This window comes from Phacochoerus africanus, chromosome 8 (genome assembly GCF_016906955.1).
Source record: "Phacochoerus africanus isolate WHEZ1 chromosome 8, ROS_Pafr_v1, whole genome shotgun sequence".
In the NCBI taxonomy this organism is placed as follows: Eukaryota; Metazoa; Chordata; class Mammalia; order Artiodactyla; family Suidae; genus Phacochoerus; species Phacochoerus africanus.
Window position 1 is genome coordinate 17863249 of NC_062551.1, and position 12237 is coordinate 17875485.

The window sequence follows — 12237 nt, forward strand, 5'->3', positions numbered from 1 at the left end:
TTTTAAACAGTCCTCAGTTTTATATGCATGAGAATCACTTCAGGAGTTTCTTAAATATGCTGATTCCCAGGACCTGTGAAAGTACTGAGTCTATTAGTCTATAATAATTGACGTATTTAACCAGTATCCTAGGAAAAAATGACACAGGGTCATCAAACCACACTCTGATTTTTGTTTGTTTGCTGGTTTTTAGCTGTACCCACAGCATATGGAAGTTCCTTGGCCAGTGAATGAATCTGAGCTGCAGCTTTGACCTATGCCACAGCTGCAGCAATGCCAGATCCTTACCCCACTGCAGCGGGTGAGGGATGGAACCTGTGCTGCTGTAGAGATAGTGCTGGAGCCTTACCCCACTGTACCACAGCAGGAACTCCCTGAGTGACATTTCTCAACATTTTTTGGAAAGAATGAAAGAATGCAAAATAGACAGATACCACCAGGGTGGGAGCCCGAATGCAGCAGCCACTGACCTGAGTGATGTTTGTGAATATCTGCTCAGACATTCTCTCGCACAGAACAGCCACCAGCTGGAGAACGAGCAGCTTCCGCTCCTGGTCTTCCACAAGCAGAGTCTGGTGCTGCTCTAATTCCAAGAGGCTTGTGCTGGAAAAGGGCTCTGTTTCTAACTCTGCTTCATTTTCCACAGCCACCTGAGTCAGCTCCTATCAGTGTGGGAGAAAAGAAAAAGTGAAGAAAAAGCCTGTAGAACTGAAGACTTCAAAAACAACTAAACAGGAGTCCCCGTTGTGGCACAGTGGTTAATGAATCCAACTAGGAACCATGAGGTTGCAGGTTCGAGCCCTGGCCTCGCTCAGTGGGTTAAGGATCTGGCGTTGTCTTGAGCAGTGGTGTAGGCTGCAGACATGGCTTGGATCCTGAGTTGCTGTGGCTCTGGTGTAGGCCTGCGGCTACAGCTCTGATTAGACTCCATATGCCGCACGTGCAGCCCTAGAAAAGACAAAAAGACAAAAACAAACAAACAAAAAAACCCAACTAAATGGAGTTTCCTTTGTGGCTTAGCAGTTAATGATCCTGACTAGGATCCATGAGTATTTGCATTCGATCCCTGGACTCAGTGGGTTAAGGATCCAGCATTGACAGAAGCCGTGGTGTAGGTCAAAAATGAGGCTTGGATCTGGTGTTGCTGTGGCTGTAGTGTAGGCCAGCAGGTTCAGCTCCAAATTGACCCCTAGCTGGGAACTTCCACATGCCAAGGGTGCAGCCCTAAAAAGCAAAAAAAAAAAAAAAAAAAAAGAATCAGTATGTGTTCACTAGAAGCAAATTAAATGTCTAGCAATAAGAGAATGAATAAATTGGGAAGATCAATTATACTTCAATAAATCCAAATATTTCTAAAATAGTGGGTTTTGTTTTTTTTTTTTTTTTGGTTATGCGGCATATGAAGCTCCTAGGCCAGGGATCAGATTGGAACCACAGTCTTCACCTAAGCTGAAGCTGTGGCAGCCAGATCCCTAACCAACTGTGCTGGGCCAGGGATTAAATCCGCATCCCAGCGGCTCCCAAGATGTCTCTGACCCCATTGTGCCACAGCAGGAGCTCCAGCGATGTATTTATTATATTGCAGCCCTTGAAATAAATGAACTAGATCTAGATCAGAAACATGGCTGAAAAGACATAAGTTGCAGAATAATACATACATCATGTCTATACAAACTTAAAACTTCATAATAAAAAACATACAAAGAACTAGTCGGACAGATTACTTATTTTATCAGTATTTTTATGATCTCTACCACTAGCCTCCCTTGAACTGAAGCCATAAGATACTTCCGAACTGTTTTTAGAGACTATTAGATGCTTTCAGCACCACAGCCCTTTCTCCCTAAGATGTTCAGAACTAAACATCTACTAACAGATAATTCATTACTGTGGATTTTGCTGGCTTTTCCCTAGATTTCACCTTGTAAATATCCTTGGGAAGGAACACTCTTCAGTTCCTTAACAATTAGTGCTTTGCCAGAGTAGTTGACAGTTTAGAGCAGTGGTTCCCCAACGTGCCTGGGCAATTTGCTCCCCAGGGGGCACTCAGCAGCGTCTGGGGTCATTTTTGGTTGTCATAATTAGGAAGTGGCACAGGCATCTAGGGACGAGAGGTCAGGGATGTTGCTAAACACACGGTGGACAGGAAGCCCCCACTCCGAGAAAGAATTCCCAGCCCAATAGTCAGCAGTACCAAGGAAGAAAAACCTTGGTTTAGAGCAAAGCCCTCTGATTGCGTTTTTCAAGCACATTTTAAAAAAATTCTCCAGTTGAGGAGTTCCTATCGTGGCACAGTGGAAACAGATCCAACCATGAGGTTGTGGGTTCAGGCCCTGGCCTTGCTCAGTGGGTTAAGAACCCGACATTGCCGTGAGCTGTGGTGTAGGTTGCAGACGCGGCTTGGATCCTGCGTTGCTGTGGCTCTGGCGTAGGCCGGCGGCTACAGCTCTGATTGGACCCCTAGCCTGGGAACCTCCATATGCTGTGGGTACAGCTCTACAAAGCAAAAAAAAAAATCCAGTTAAAACTGTATTTTCTCAGAATGTTATTCACAATGAGTGGCTGGGCAGGGGGATGAGTGTGAACATGGGACGTGAGAAACATCAAAACAGCATCCCTTACTTCAGCTCTAGGGACGTAAGCCCTGGTTCCCAGCCCTCATTCTCCCACACCCACACCAACCTGAAGCTCCACAGACATCCTCTTACAGGGGCCACTTTCTTCAGGGAAAATACTAAAAAAGGCAGAGGCACCGGGCTTCTGGTCTGCGACAGTGCAAATGAGGAGTAACAGCATGGGGTGGGAGTTACTGTCGGAGATTAGAGCCAAAGGAAGCGCAGCCACCAGCGCTAAGAAACAAACCCGGAAAAGGTTTTAAGTGACTACAAAATGAAATGAGAGAGGCAGAACTGCCAAATCTCCTTTGCAAATACCTGACAAAATAACAGTCAGAAAGGATAAGGGATTACTCTACAGCTGCAAAACCTGCTATTAACTTCAAAAGAGTTCTTACTGTCAACACGGAGCAAAGATTAACCCTTTCATAGAGGAATGTTCCGCCGTGGTCATCGCTGAAATTTCAGTGCAGATTACCTTAGAAAGTGGTTTGATCATATGTGTCCTGCTGAAGGCAAACTTCTTTTTACCAAACTAAACGCTACGAAAAACCAAATTACCTTTACGTTCTCTATTTGTCCTAAATTAAGTCCTCATGTTAGGACCTAAAATTACAAATGCCTTGAAAATTCAAAGGGGCTCCTGGTCCTTCCCTGGAATAATGATGTCCGTGAACTAAACGTATTTCTTACCTTCAAGCAGAGGATGAAGAAGTCGCCTGCCAAACCGCACTCCTGGCAGTGGGACAGTAAGTCCCCAAGGTGCTCTACCTGGCACTGCTCTGAGGACACCTTCTGGTACAGGGATTCATCTTCATCTTCATCACTGCAAGGTGAGGTAAATAAGATGGATCACCGAGAGATACTAGTTTTTGGAAACCCCATTAGTAATCTTCTAAAGTTAACACTATTATTTCCATACAGGAAATCATGCGAAAGAGCTCAGATTTTTATTTTCCAGCGTCTCCATGCTGAAAAAGTATCTGTCCTCAGCAGCTAGGCTGCCATGTCCTACATAGTCATTTGCACAAATGGAGAAGAGATTCATTTTAGGATGGTTGTCGAAGAATTACTACCATTTCACTAAGTTGCAAAAGCCAGGAGGAATTAAAGTGTAGGTTGTATGCATATATTCTGGTTCCTGAGGAAGAGAAGGCTGAAAAGCAAGGTCAGGGAGTTCCCATCGTGGCGCATCGGAAATGAATCCGACTAGGAACCATGAGGTTGTAGGTTTGATCCCTGGCCTCGCTCAGTGGGTTAAGGATCTGGCATTGCCGTGAGCTAAGGTGTAGGTCGCAGACGCGGCTCAGATCTGATGTGGCTGTGGCGATTGGACCCACTAGCCTGGGAGCCTCCATATATGCTGTGGGTACGGCCCTCAAAAGACAAAAGACAAAAAACAAAAACAAAAAACAAAAGCAGGTCAGACCACAGAGGGCCTTGGATGTCATTCAAAGGAATTTGAACTTTTTTTTCAGTGAATCACTTAAGAGTTATAGGCAGTGGAAAAGACATCATCTTCATAGGAGGAGATTCAGTCAATTTCAACTAATAAGAACCAATGAGTTGAGCTGTGAAAATGCATAAAGGTTCAGAAAACTGAGTAGACCAAATTTCCAGTAATAAAATATGGCTGAGCTATCAAAAACAATGCTATGATTTCTGTAAAAAGTTTCAAAAGGTATGAAAGCTTTTAGTTTTCATTCATCAAATAAATGAAGATACAATGTTACTATAACGACTATACCATGTAAATAAATACAAAGGAATAGAAGATGTACTAGAAAACCAAACACTAAAATACTGTAAACAGTGATTAGGATAGTAGTTGATTTTCTTTTCCTCTTTATGCTTTTTTTTTTTTCTTCTGCTTTTTAGGGTGGCGCCTGCAGCATGTAGAAGTTTCCAGGATAGGGGTCGAATCAGAGCTATAGCTACCGGCCTACAGCACAGCCACAGCAACATGGGATCTGAACTGCATCTGCTCACAGCAACGCTGGATCCTTAACCCACCGAGCGAGGCCAGGGATCAACTCCGCATCCATGGATACTAGTCGGATTCATTTCTGCTGAGCTGCAATGGGAACTCCTCTTTATTATACAAAGAGTATGTATTACTTTTGTGATACAAGAAAGAACAAAACTTTTCAGATTAAATTAAGGAAAAAAAATCACAGATGTTGCTTCATCTCAGTGAAAAGTACAATTACTAAAGTTGATTTGGCAGACCATTTCACTGGGCAGTATGTCCCAATTTGCCAGTTCACTAATAATGCAGCCTTTATACTCCTCCAATAGAATGAATAAGCGATAAATTCAGTTTAAGATTACGTCCTACATTATCCCAGACTCTTCCGGAGTCCTTCAGATCAGTCATGTCATCACCACCACATTTTATGTTAGAAGAAAAGCTGAAATAGCTTCTAAGCTTCTGTGAACCATCCTGTCAAGATGAAGTACCATATTCAAATATCTTTTATTTATTCAAAGGTCTTTTTAAAAAGACATGACAACAATTACCTTAAGAAGCATTATTTTACCCATTCTTGGCAGTTCCCATCGTGGCTCAGTGGTTAGTGAATCCAACTAGGAACCAGGAGGTTGCAAGTTTGATCCCTGGCCTTGCTCAGTGGGTTAAGGATCTGGCGTTGCCGTGAGCTGTGGTGTAGGTCGCAGACTCGGCTCAGATCCCATGTTGCTGTGGCTCTGGCGTAGGCTGGTGGCTACAGTTCTGATTCAACCCCTAGCCTGGGAACCTCCATATGCGAGGAAGCAGCCCAAGAAATGGCAAAAAGACAAAAAAAAAAAAAAAGAAGAAGCATTATTTTACTCATTCTTAAAATTTTAACAAAAAAGTCAATTCCAAATAGTTACATTTAGTTCCAGAAAAGTAAACATTCTAAATCCAAAGATCATGGAATCTAAGCTACTATTTTAGAATTTTTTTTTTTAAGATTTATTTATTATTTAGCTTTTTAGGGCCACACCCGAAGCATGGAGGTTCCCAGGCTAGGGGTGGAATCGGAGCCATAGCTGCCAGCTTATACCACAGCTCACAGCAATGCCAGATCCTTCACCCACTGAGCGAGCCCAGGGATTGAACCCACAACCTCACGGTTCCCAGTCAGATTCGTTTTCACTGTGCCATAACAGGAATCCCTAGAATTTCTTTAATCAAATTTCTTATCCAGACCTGCTGCTGCTGGGCAGAATGGTAGAGTTAAAAGGTAAATGGTGATACAGACCTGGTGGTGACATAGACCCTGCCCTGGGGGGACTAGCCCCACGTACAGGATCTTTAGAACAAATAGTAAAATCACACACATGCATGCATCGCCCTCCACCACCCCACACTTCTCTGGTCTAGTGAGTGTCAAGTTTTTTCTTTTTTGAGACATGGAGTGTTTTCAATATCTAATGAAAGCTCTGGACCCTATTTTCAGTTTTAAAAAAATCCATGTTTGCATATTAAAAAATTGCCTTGTACAAGTTCCCATTGTGACTCAATGGTAACGAGGGTGACTAGCATATCTGTGAGGTTGCAAGTTAAGGATCTGGTGCTGCCATGAGCTGCGGTGTGGGTCACAGGTAAGGCTTAGATCTGGCATTGCTGTGGCTGTGGCAAAGGCTGGCAGCTGTAGCTCCAATTTGACCCCTAGCCTGGGAACTTCCATATGTTACGGGTGTGGCCCTAAAACTCAAAAAAAAAAAAAATTGTCTTGTGTATAACTTCAAGGGGATTATAGATTCTGAGAAGTCCACGTAGAGACCCTAGGTTAAGGAGCTATTGCTTCTGGCAGTGGATGGAAATTCACTCAATCACTGCAAATTCACTTTTTTCCAACCAAGAAGAGGAACTATAGTTTCAGTAAGAACTGTTGATTGTGACATATGGGCTCTAAAGACTTGCTAAGACAGCAATAAGTTTTGACTACTGAGAAGTCAAAAAATATAAAAATCTCTATCTAGTCACTAAATTCATCCCAGACTAAGCTGTTCCAAAGTGTTTTTAAATAAACATGCCAAAAAAAGTTAAACTCCTCTAGTTCAAGGGCACAGTTATAACCACAAAACCTACTAATGTTCAACTGTCAGTAAATTAGTAGCCTGAGTTTGTATTGATAATTCTCTTTATAATCAATGTGCTTTTTCTATTTTCCTCAAATCCATCATACTCAATAAGTGTTTTAAAACATAACCAAGTTGAGGAGTTCCCATTGTGGCTAAGTGATAACGAATTTGACTAGTATCCATAAAGATGTGGGTTCGATTCCTGGCCATGCTCAGTGGGTTAAGGATCCATCGTGGTGGTGACCTGAGGTGTAGGTCACAAACTAGGCTTGGATCTGGCGTTGCTGTGGCTGTGGCGTAGGCCAGTGGCTACAGCTCCTATTCAACCCCGTGTCTGGGAACTTCCATATGCTGTACATTTGCCCTTAAAAAAAAAAAAAATTTACAAAAACCTAACCAAGTTCAATGAATTTAAAAAATGAGTTCAGGGAGTTCCCGTCATGGCTCAGAGGAAATGAATCTGACTAGTATCCATGAGGACACAGGTTCGATCCCTGGCCTCGCTCACTGGGTTAAGGATCTGGTGCTGCCATGAGCTGTGGTGTAGGTCGCAGAGGCAGCTCGGATCTGGTGCTGCTGTGGCTGTGGCGTAGGCTCAAGGCTGCAGCTCCAATTCGACCCCTAGCCTGGGAATCTCCATATGCCAAGGGTTCGGCCCTAAAAAGACCCCCCCAAAAAAAAAAAGTTAAATGTAAACACTTTAACAAACAGCAACACTTTGAATGTAATGTGAAATCTGAGTACAGTAACTGACACCAGTTAACTATCACATGGACTTTGATTAACAAGAACTTAGTTCAGCAGTAATAACATCTACAATAGCACCTAAAAGTGGAAATCATTTAAAATACACTTATGACCACCTTACACCAGCCAGAATGGCCATCATCAAAAAGTCTATAAACAATAAGTGCTAGAGAGGGTATGGAGAAAAAGCAACCCTATTACATTGTTGGTGGGATTGTAAATGGGTGACGCCACTGTGGAAAACAGTATAGAGATGCCTCAGAAAACTAAAAACAGAACTACCATTTGATCCAGCAATCCCACTCCTGGGCATCTATCCAGAGTAAACCATGACTCGAAAAGACACATGTACTCTGGTGTTCACTGCAGCACTATTTTCAATAGCCAAAAACATGGAAACAACCTAAATGTCCATCGACAGAGGAGAGGATCAAGAAGATGTGGTACATATACACAATGGAATATTACTCAGCCATTAAAAGGAACGAAATACTGGAATTTGTAGCAACATGGATGGACCTAGAAATTATCTTGCTAAGTGAAGTCAGTCATACAATGAGACACCAACATCAAATGCTATTACTGACATATGGAATCTGAAAAAAGGACAGAATGAACTTCTTTGCAGAATAGATACTGTCTCACAGACTTTGAAAAACTTATGGTTTCCAAAGGAGACAGTTCAGGGGGTGGGGGGATAAACTGGGAGTGTGAGATGGAAATCCTATAAAACTGGATTGTGATGATCATTGTACAACTATAAATGTAATAAATTTATTGAGTAATAAAAAAAGAAAAATTTTAAAAATTAAAAAAATAAAATATACTTATGAGATGAAATAAATTATCTATTCCACTAACATTGGTTAAGTGTCTTTTAATCAACCCCAGAAGGAAAAAAACCCCATCATAAAAGTACCATAAAAGAGAGCTATCGGATAATTCCCCTTAGGAATGTCTGACTCTGAACACACATATACCATTTTCAGAGTCAGCAAGAGAACTGGATTTTTAATGGTGTTGAGGGTGAACATGTGTCTGCCTTTTACTCTGATTCGCTGGCAAAGGTTTTGTGAAGTAGGTGGGCTTGTTGTGATGCAGAGCTGTGAGGCACCAGTAAACTGAACCTATTAGCTAGCTTCTTGGAGAAACCTGGAGGATTACTTAAGGCTCACATTTCATTTAAGAGATTATAAACAGCAGCACCTCAGCTGCTGGAGTTTCCAGTTTCCTTTCTATCAGCGCCCCCTAGTGGACGGGTCACAGAATGACCTTTCAGGTACAACTAAATCTGAGGAGCAGATGGGTGGACTCACCAAATGGCCTCTTTGATGGTAATCATAATGCCCCCTTGAGCGGCAGCTTTAAAGTGACACAGAGAATGGAGAGAAGGCACAGATCTGTCCAACCCTGCAAATCCTTTCAGGCTAGCAAGTGCTTTCTTCCTCTCCAGCTTCCCCAGGATCCATAATAAGATCTCTTGGCAAAGTGACCTGGCAGAAAAAAGCAGTTAAAAATGAGCTTGTCATCCCACTCCACACATCTAACAAGCTAACATAACAACAACAAAAAAAAAAACAACACCTGTCAGGTTCCCTGAATTCTAAACGCCGGCACAATCACCTAGTACTGCTGATGCACTGGAGTGGAAACTGCTCCCCGTGAACTTCAGAGTGCAAGTATCCTGAACTTCAATGCTCTAGAAGCAGCCCTGATAAAACACATGGGCCCTAAAGTTTTTTTTTTTTTTTTTTTTCTGTAATTCCAACTATATTCATTGCCTCTGGATCAGGCACTGTGAAAGTAAGTCTACACTGATAACACCATCCATGTTCAATAGGACAAAGAGCTGGTGACCAAGAAACAGCACATGGACAAATTCTCACCAACTCCTTATCTCCTCTTATCTGTGCCAACCAACTAGGGCAGGAATGGAAAAAGCGTTTGCCTCTTCCTTCTCAGTCTCTGATGAGGACATGACAGGGCTATGCGGGCTTGGGTTTCAAAACAAAAATAAGAGTTCTTATGGGAATGGCCTTTTGAAGCCAAATTCACATATTGTCTTTTTTTTTTTTTTTTTTGCTATTTCTTGGGCTGCTCCTGCGGCACATGGAGGTTCCCAGGCTAGGGGTCCAATCGGAGCTGTGGCCACCGGCCTACACCAGAGCCACAGCAACGCAGGATCCGAGCCGCGTCTGCAACCTACACCACAGCTCACGGCAATGCCGGATCCTTAACCCACTGAGCAAGGGCAGGGACCGAACCCGCAACCTCATGGTTCCTAGTCGGATTCGTTAACCACTGCGCCACGACGGGAACTCCCAAATTCACATATTTATAGCTTCCCTCTTCCGCTGCACTTCCTCTTGTCACTTCCCTCAAGATCATGGGCTTTGGTCTAACCAAAAGTTAAGGAGTCAAAGGCAATTATGTAAGCTTCGAATAATCCGCAAGGCTGAGTACTGCCCTTTACCACTGAATGATAACGACCACTTTCTGAGCTTACTATTTGCCAGAGACAGTGCCAAACAACACACAGCCTTCACAACAACCACATGAAGAAGATACTATTACGGTCTATGAGATTACAAGTGGGGGGTTTCCAGACACTGAAAAATCAGAATTCCATAGGACTTTTGGAGTTCCCGTCGTGGCGCAGTGGTTAACGAATCGGACTAGGAACCATGAGGTTACGGGTTTGATCCCTGGACTTGCTCAGTGGGTTAACGATCTGGTGTTGCCGTGAGCTGTGGTGTAGGTTGCAGACAAGGCTCGGATCCCGAGTTGCTGTGGCTCTGGCGTAAGCCAGTGGCTACAGCTCCGATTAGACCCCTAGCCTGGGAATCTCCATATGCCACGGGAGCGGCCTAAGAAATGGCAAAAAGATCAAAAAAAAAAAAAAATTAAAAAAAAAAATTCCACAGGACTTTAGAAGGGCTATAAAGTCCTGTAAGGAAGACGAAACGACATAATGGCTGTGAAATTAGAGCTGATACAAAAATGAGTCCTACTTAAATGCCACTACAAAAGGTTATTTTCTGGATGACAAAGGACTCCTTCGTTCTAAACTACACCATACAGCACACATATACCAATCCCAGCCTAAATTACAGAGTGCCACATTCAGATCCAGATTTCCCCAACTTGCCTTCTAACTTCTCACAAGGTATTTATGAGCCAATCTCGATTTCCTCCTCCCTAGACATGTAATTCCAGTATTTCTCACGGATCAACCAGTGGCATGTTCACACATGTAAACCGAGGTTTCACCTCTGGAGTCTAAGACAGGCTGAGGAAAGTCATCCTAGAAGCAAGATCCAATCCCCTGCAACCTGCAAAGTCCTCTTTCTTTCCTAGAGGGCTGTCAAATGTTTTCCTGATTTTGAAAAAAATAATTTACCAAGTGGCATAAGTCATATTCAAAATAAGAACAACATGCAAGAAAGACATCACTATTTACAGACGGTAAGGTTCTCTGGTTGTTACCTGGTGTGAGACACACTCTGCTTGGTAAAGCAGTAGAGAGAGAAGAGCACTCCCAGCACAGGGAGCAGGGAATCCACCAAAACGGTTACAGGGTCATTCCCGACCACGTACACCTAGGGGAAAAGCAAAGGGTCCACAGTGAGTGCAAGGCCAGAGGAACAGGAATCAAACACCACACGCTGGAGTTCCCTTGTGGTGCAGTAGGTTAAGGATCTGGCGTTGTCCCTGCAGTGGCTTGGGTGGCTGCTGTGGCACAGGTTCGATCCCTGGACCCAGAACTTTCACATGCTGTGGGCATGGCCCCCCAAAATGAGAAACCAAATCAAACCCAACCAAAACACCACGCACTTATTAGAGGGCTTGGAGTCTAGTCCTGAAGTGAACAAGTTTAGCTCTAAGGCTACGGAAGCCATCTGAGACTGGCAGACAGGCTGAAGCTCAGGGAGACTGAGCCAGAGCGTCGCCCTTTCATGTCTGCAGCCTCAAGAACTGCAGGGTGACCCCGGGAAGTGGACCTGCTTTCTGACCTCTTCCTTGCCTACTTCTGACTCCCTCCGAGTCTCCTCATCTATTATTCATCTCTACAATAATTATCTTACTGCTGAAGGCCCTGCTATTAGGAACTAACAAGCAATTACCGCCAAACAGAGAAGCTGAAAACTACCTACATCTGAAAGAAAACAAAGCAAAACAAAACAAAGCTTGCTTTAGATCTGTCATTCTTAGGACATAAATGCCACACGGGCATGTCGTATGCTTCCTAGTTCTAATGAGATGTTCAAATAAATTATGCTGTGCACCTGGATCTCCGCTGGGCTTTACAGGGTTAAGTGTGTGAGAATGCTGATGTTTATTAACAATAATTATGTTAAATATTGTATTTGTACCTTTCAAAAAAGATTCAACAAACTCTTCTGAATACTCACTGGAGTCAAAGCACTGTTTAGGCACCGCAGTGAATACGAACGTGAACAAGAACTGTTACTCTCTCACTGCTTATGATCCAGCAGGAAGAAATTTTCAAGTAAACCAACAATAATAATAACAATATTCAAAGTGGATCATTTAAAGTATCTTATGAAGTGCCAAAATGCTATGCAAAACTCCAATCAAACACAACAGGATTTTTTAAATGCAATTCTGTTATAGTAAATTAATTAAAATCTGGAGACAGTGACAATGATAAAAGAAGAAAAAAGAGGAACTGGCAATGATTACGCCCCGAATGTGAGTTTCAGGAACTACGCCAGGATTTTTATCTTCCAGGTACTATGTTAGCTTCTTTAAAGAGTTAGCTCATCGAAATTAGGAAAATCTC

The 12237-nt window shown here is 42.9% G+C and overlaps 1 protein-coding gene across 1 annotated transcript in view; it reads right to left on the reverse strand.

The window, feature by feature from the left end:
* The window catches only part of TANGO6 (transport and golgi organization 6 homolog), a 199039-nt gene that overhangs the window by 136011 nt on the left and 50791 nt on the right, over window positions 1-12237 (reverse strand). Inside the window, exons 8-11 of the mRNA XM_047790702.1 lie at window positions 10920-11032; window positions 8750-8926; window positions 3309-3441; window positions 471-662 (exon numbers count right to left, since the gene is read on the reverse strand). Coding sequence (XP_047646658.1) covers window positions 471-662; window positions 3309-3441; window positions 8750-8926; window positions 10920-11032 — 615 coding nt within the window. The remainder of the gene's footprint in view (window positions 1-470; window positions 663-3308; window positions 3442-8749; window positions 8927-10919; window positions 11033-12237) is intronic.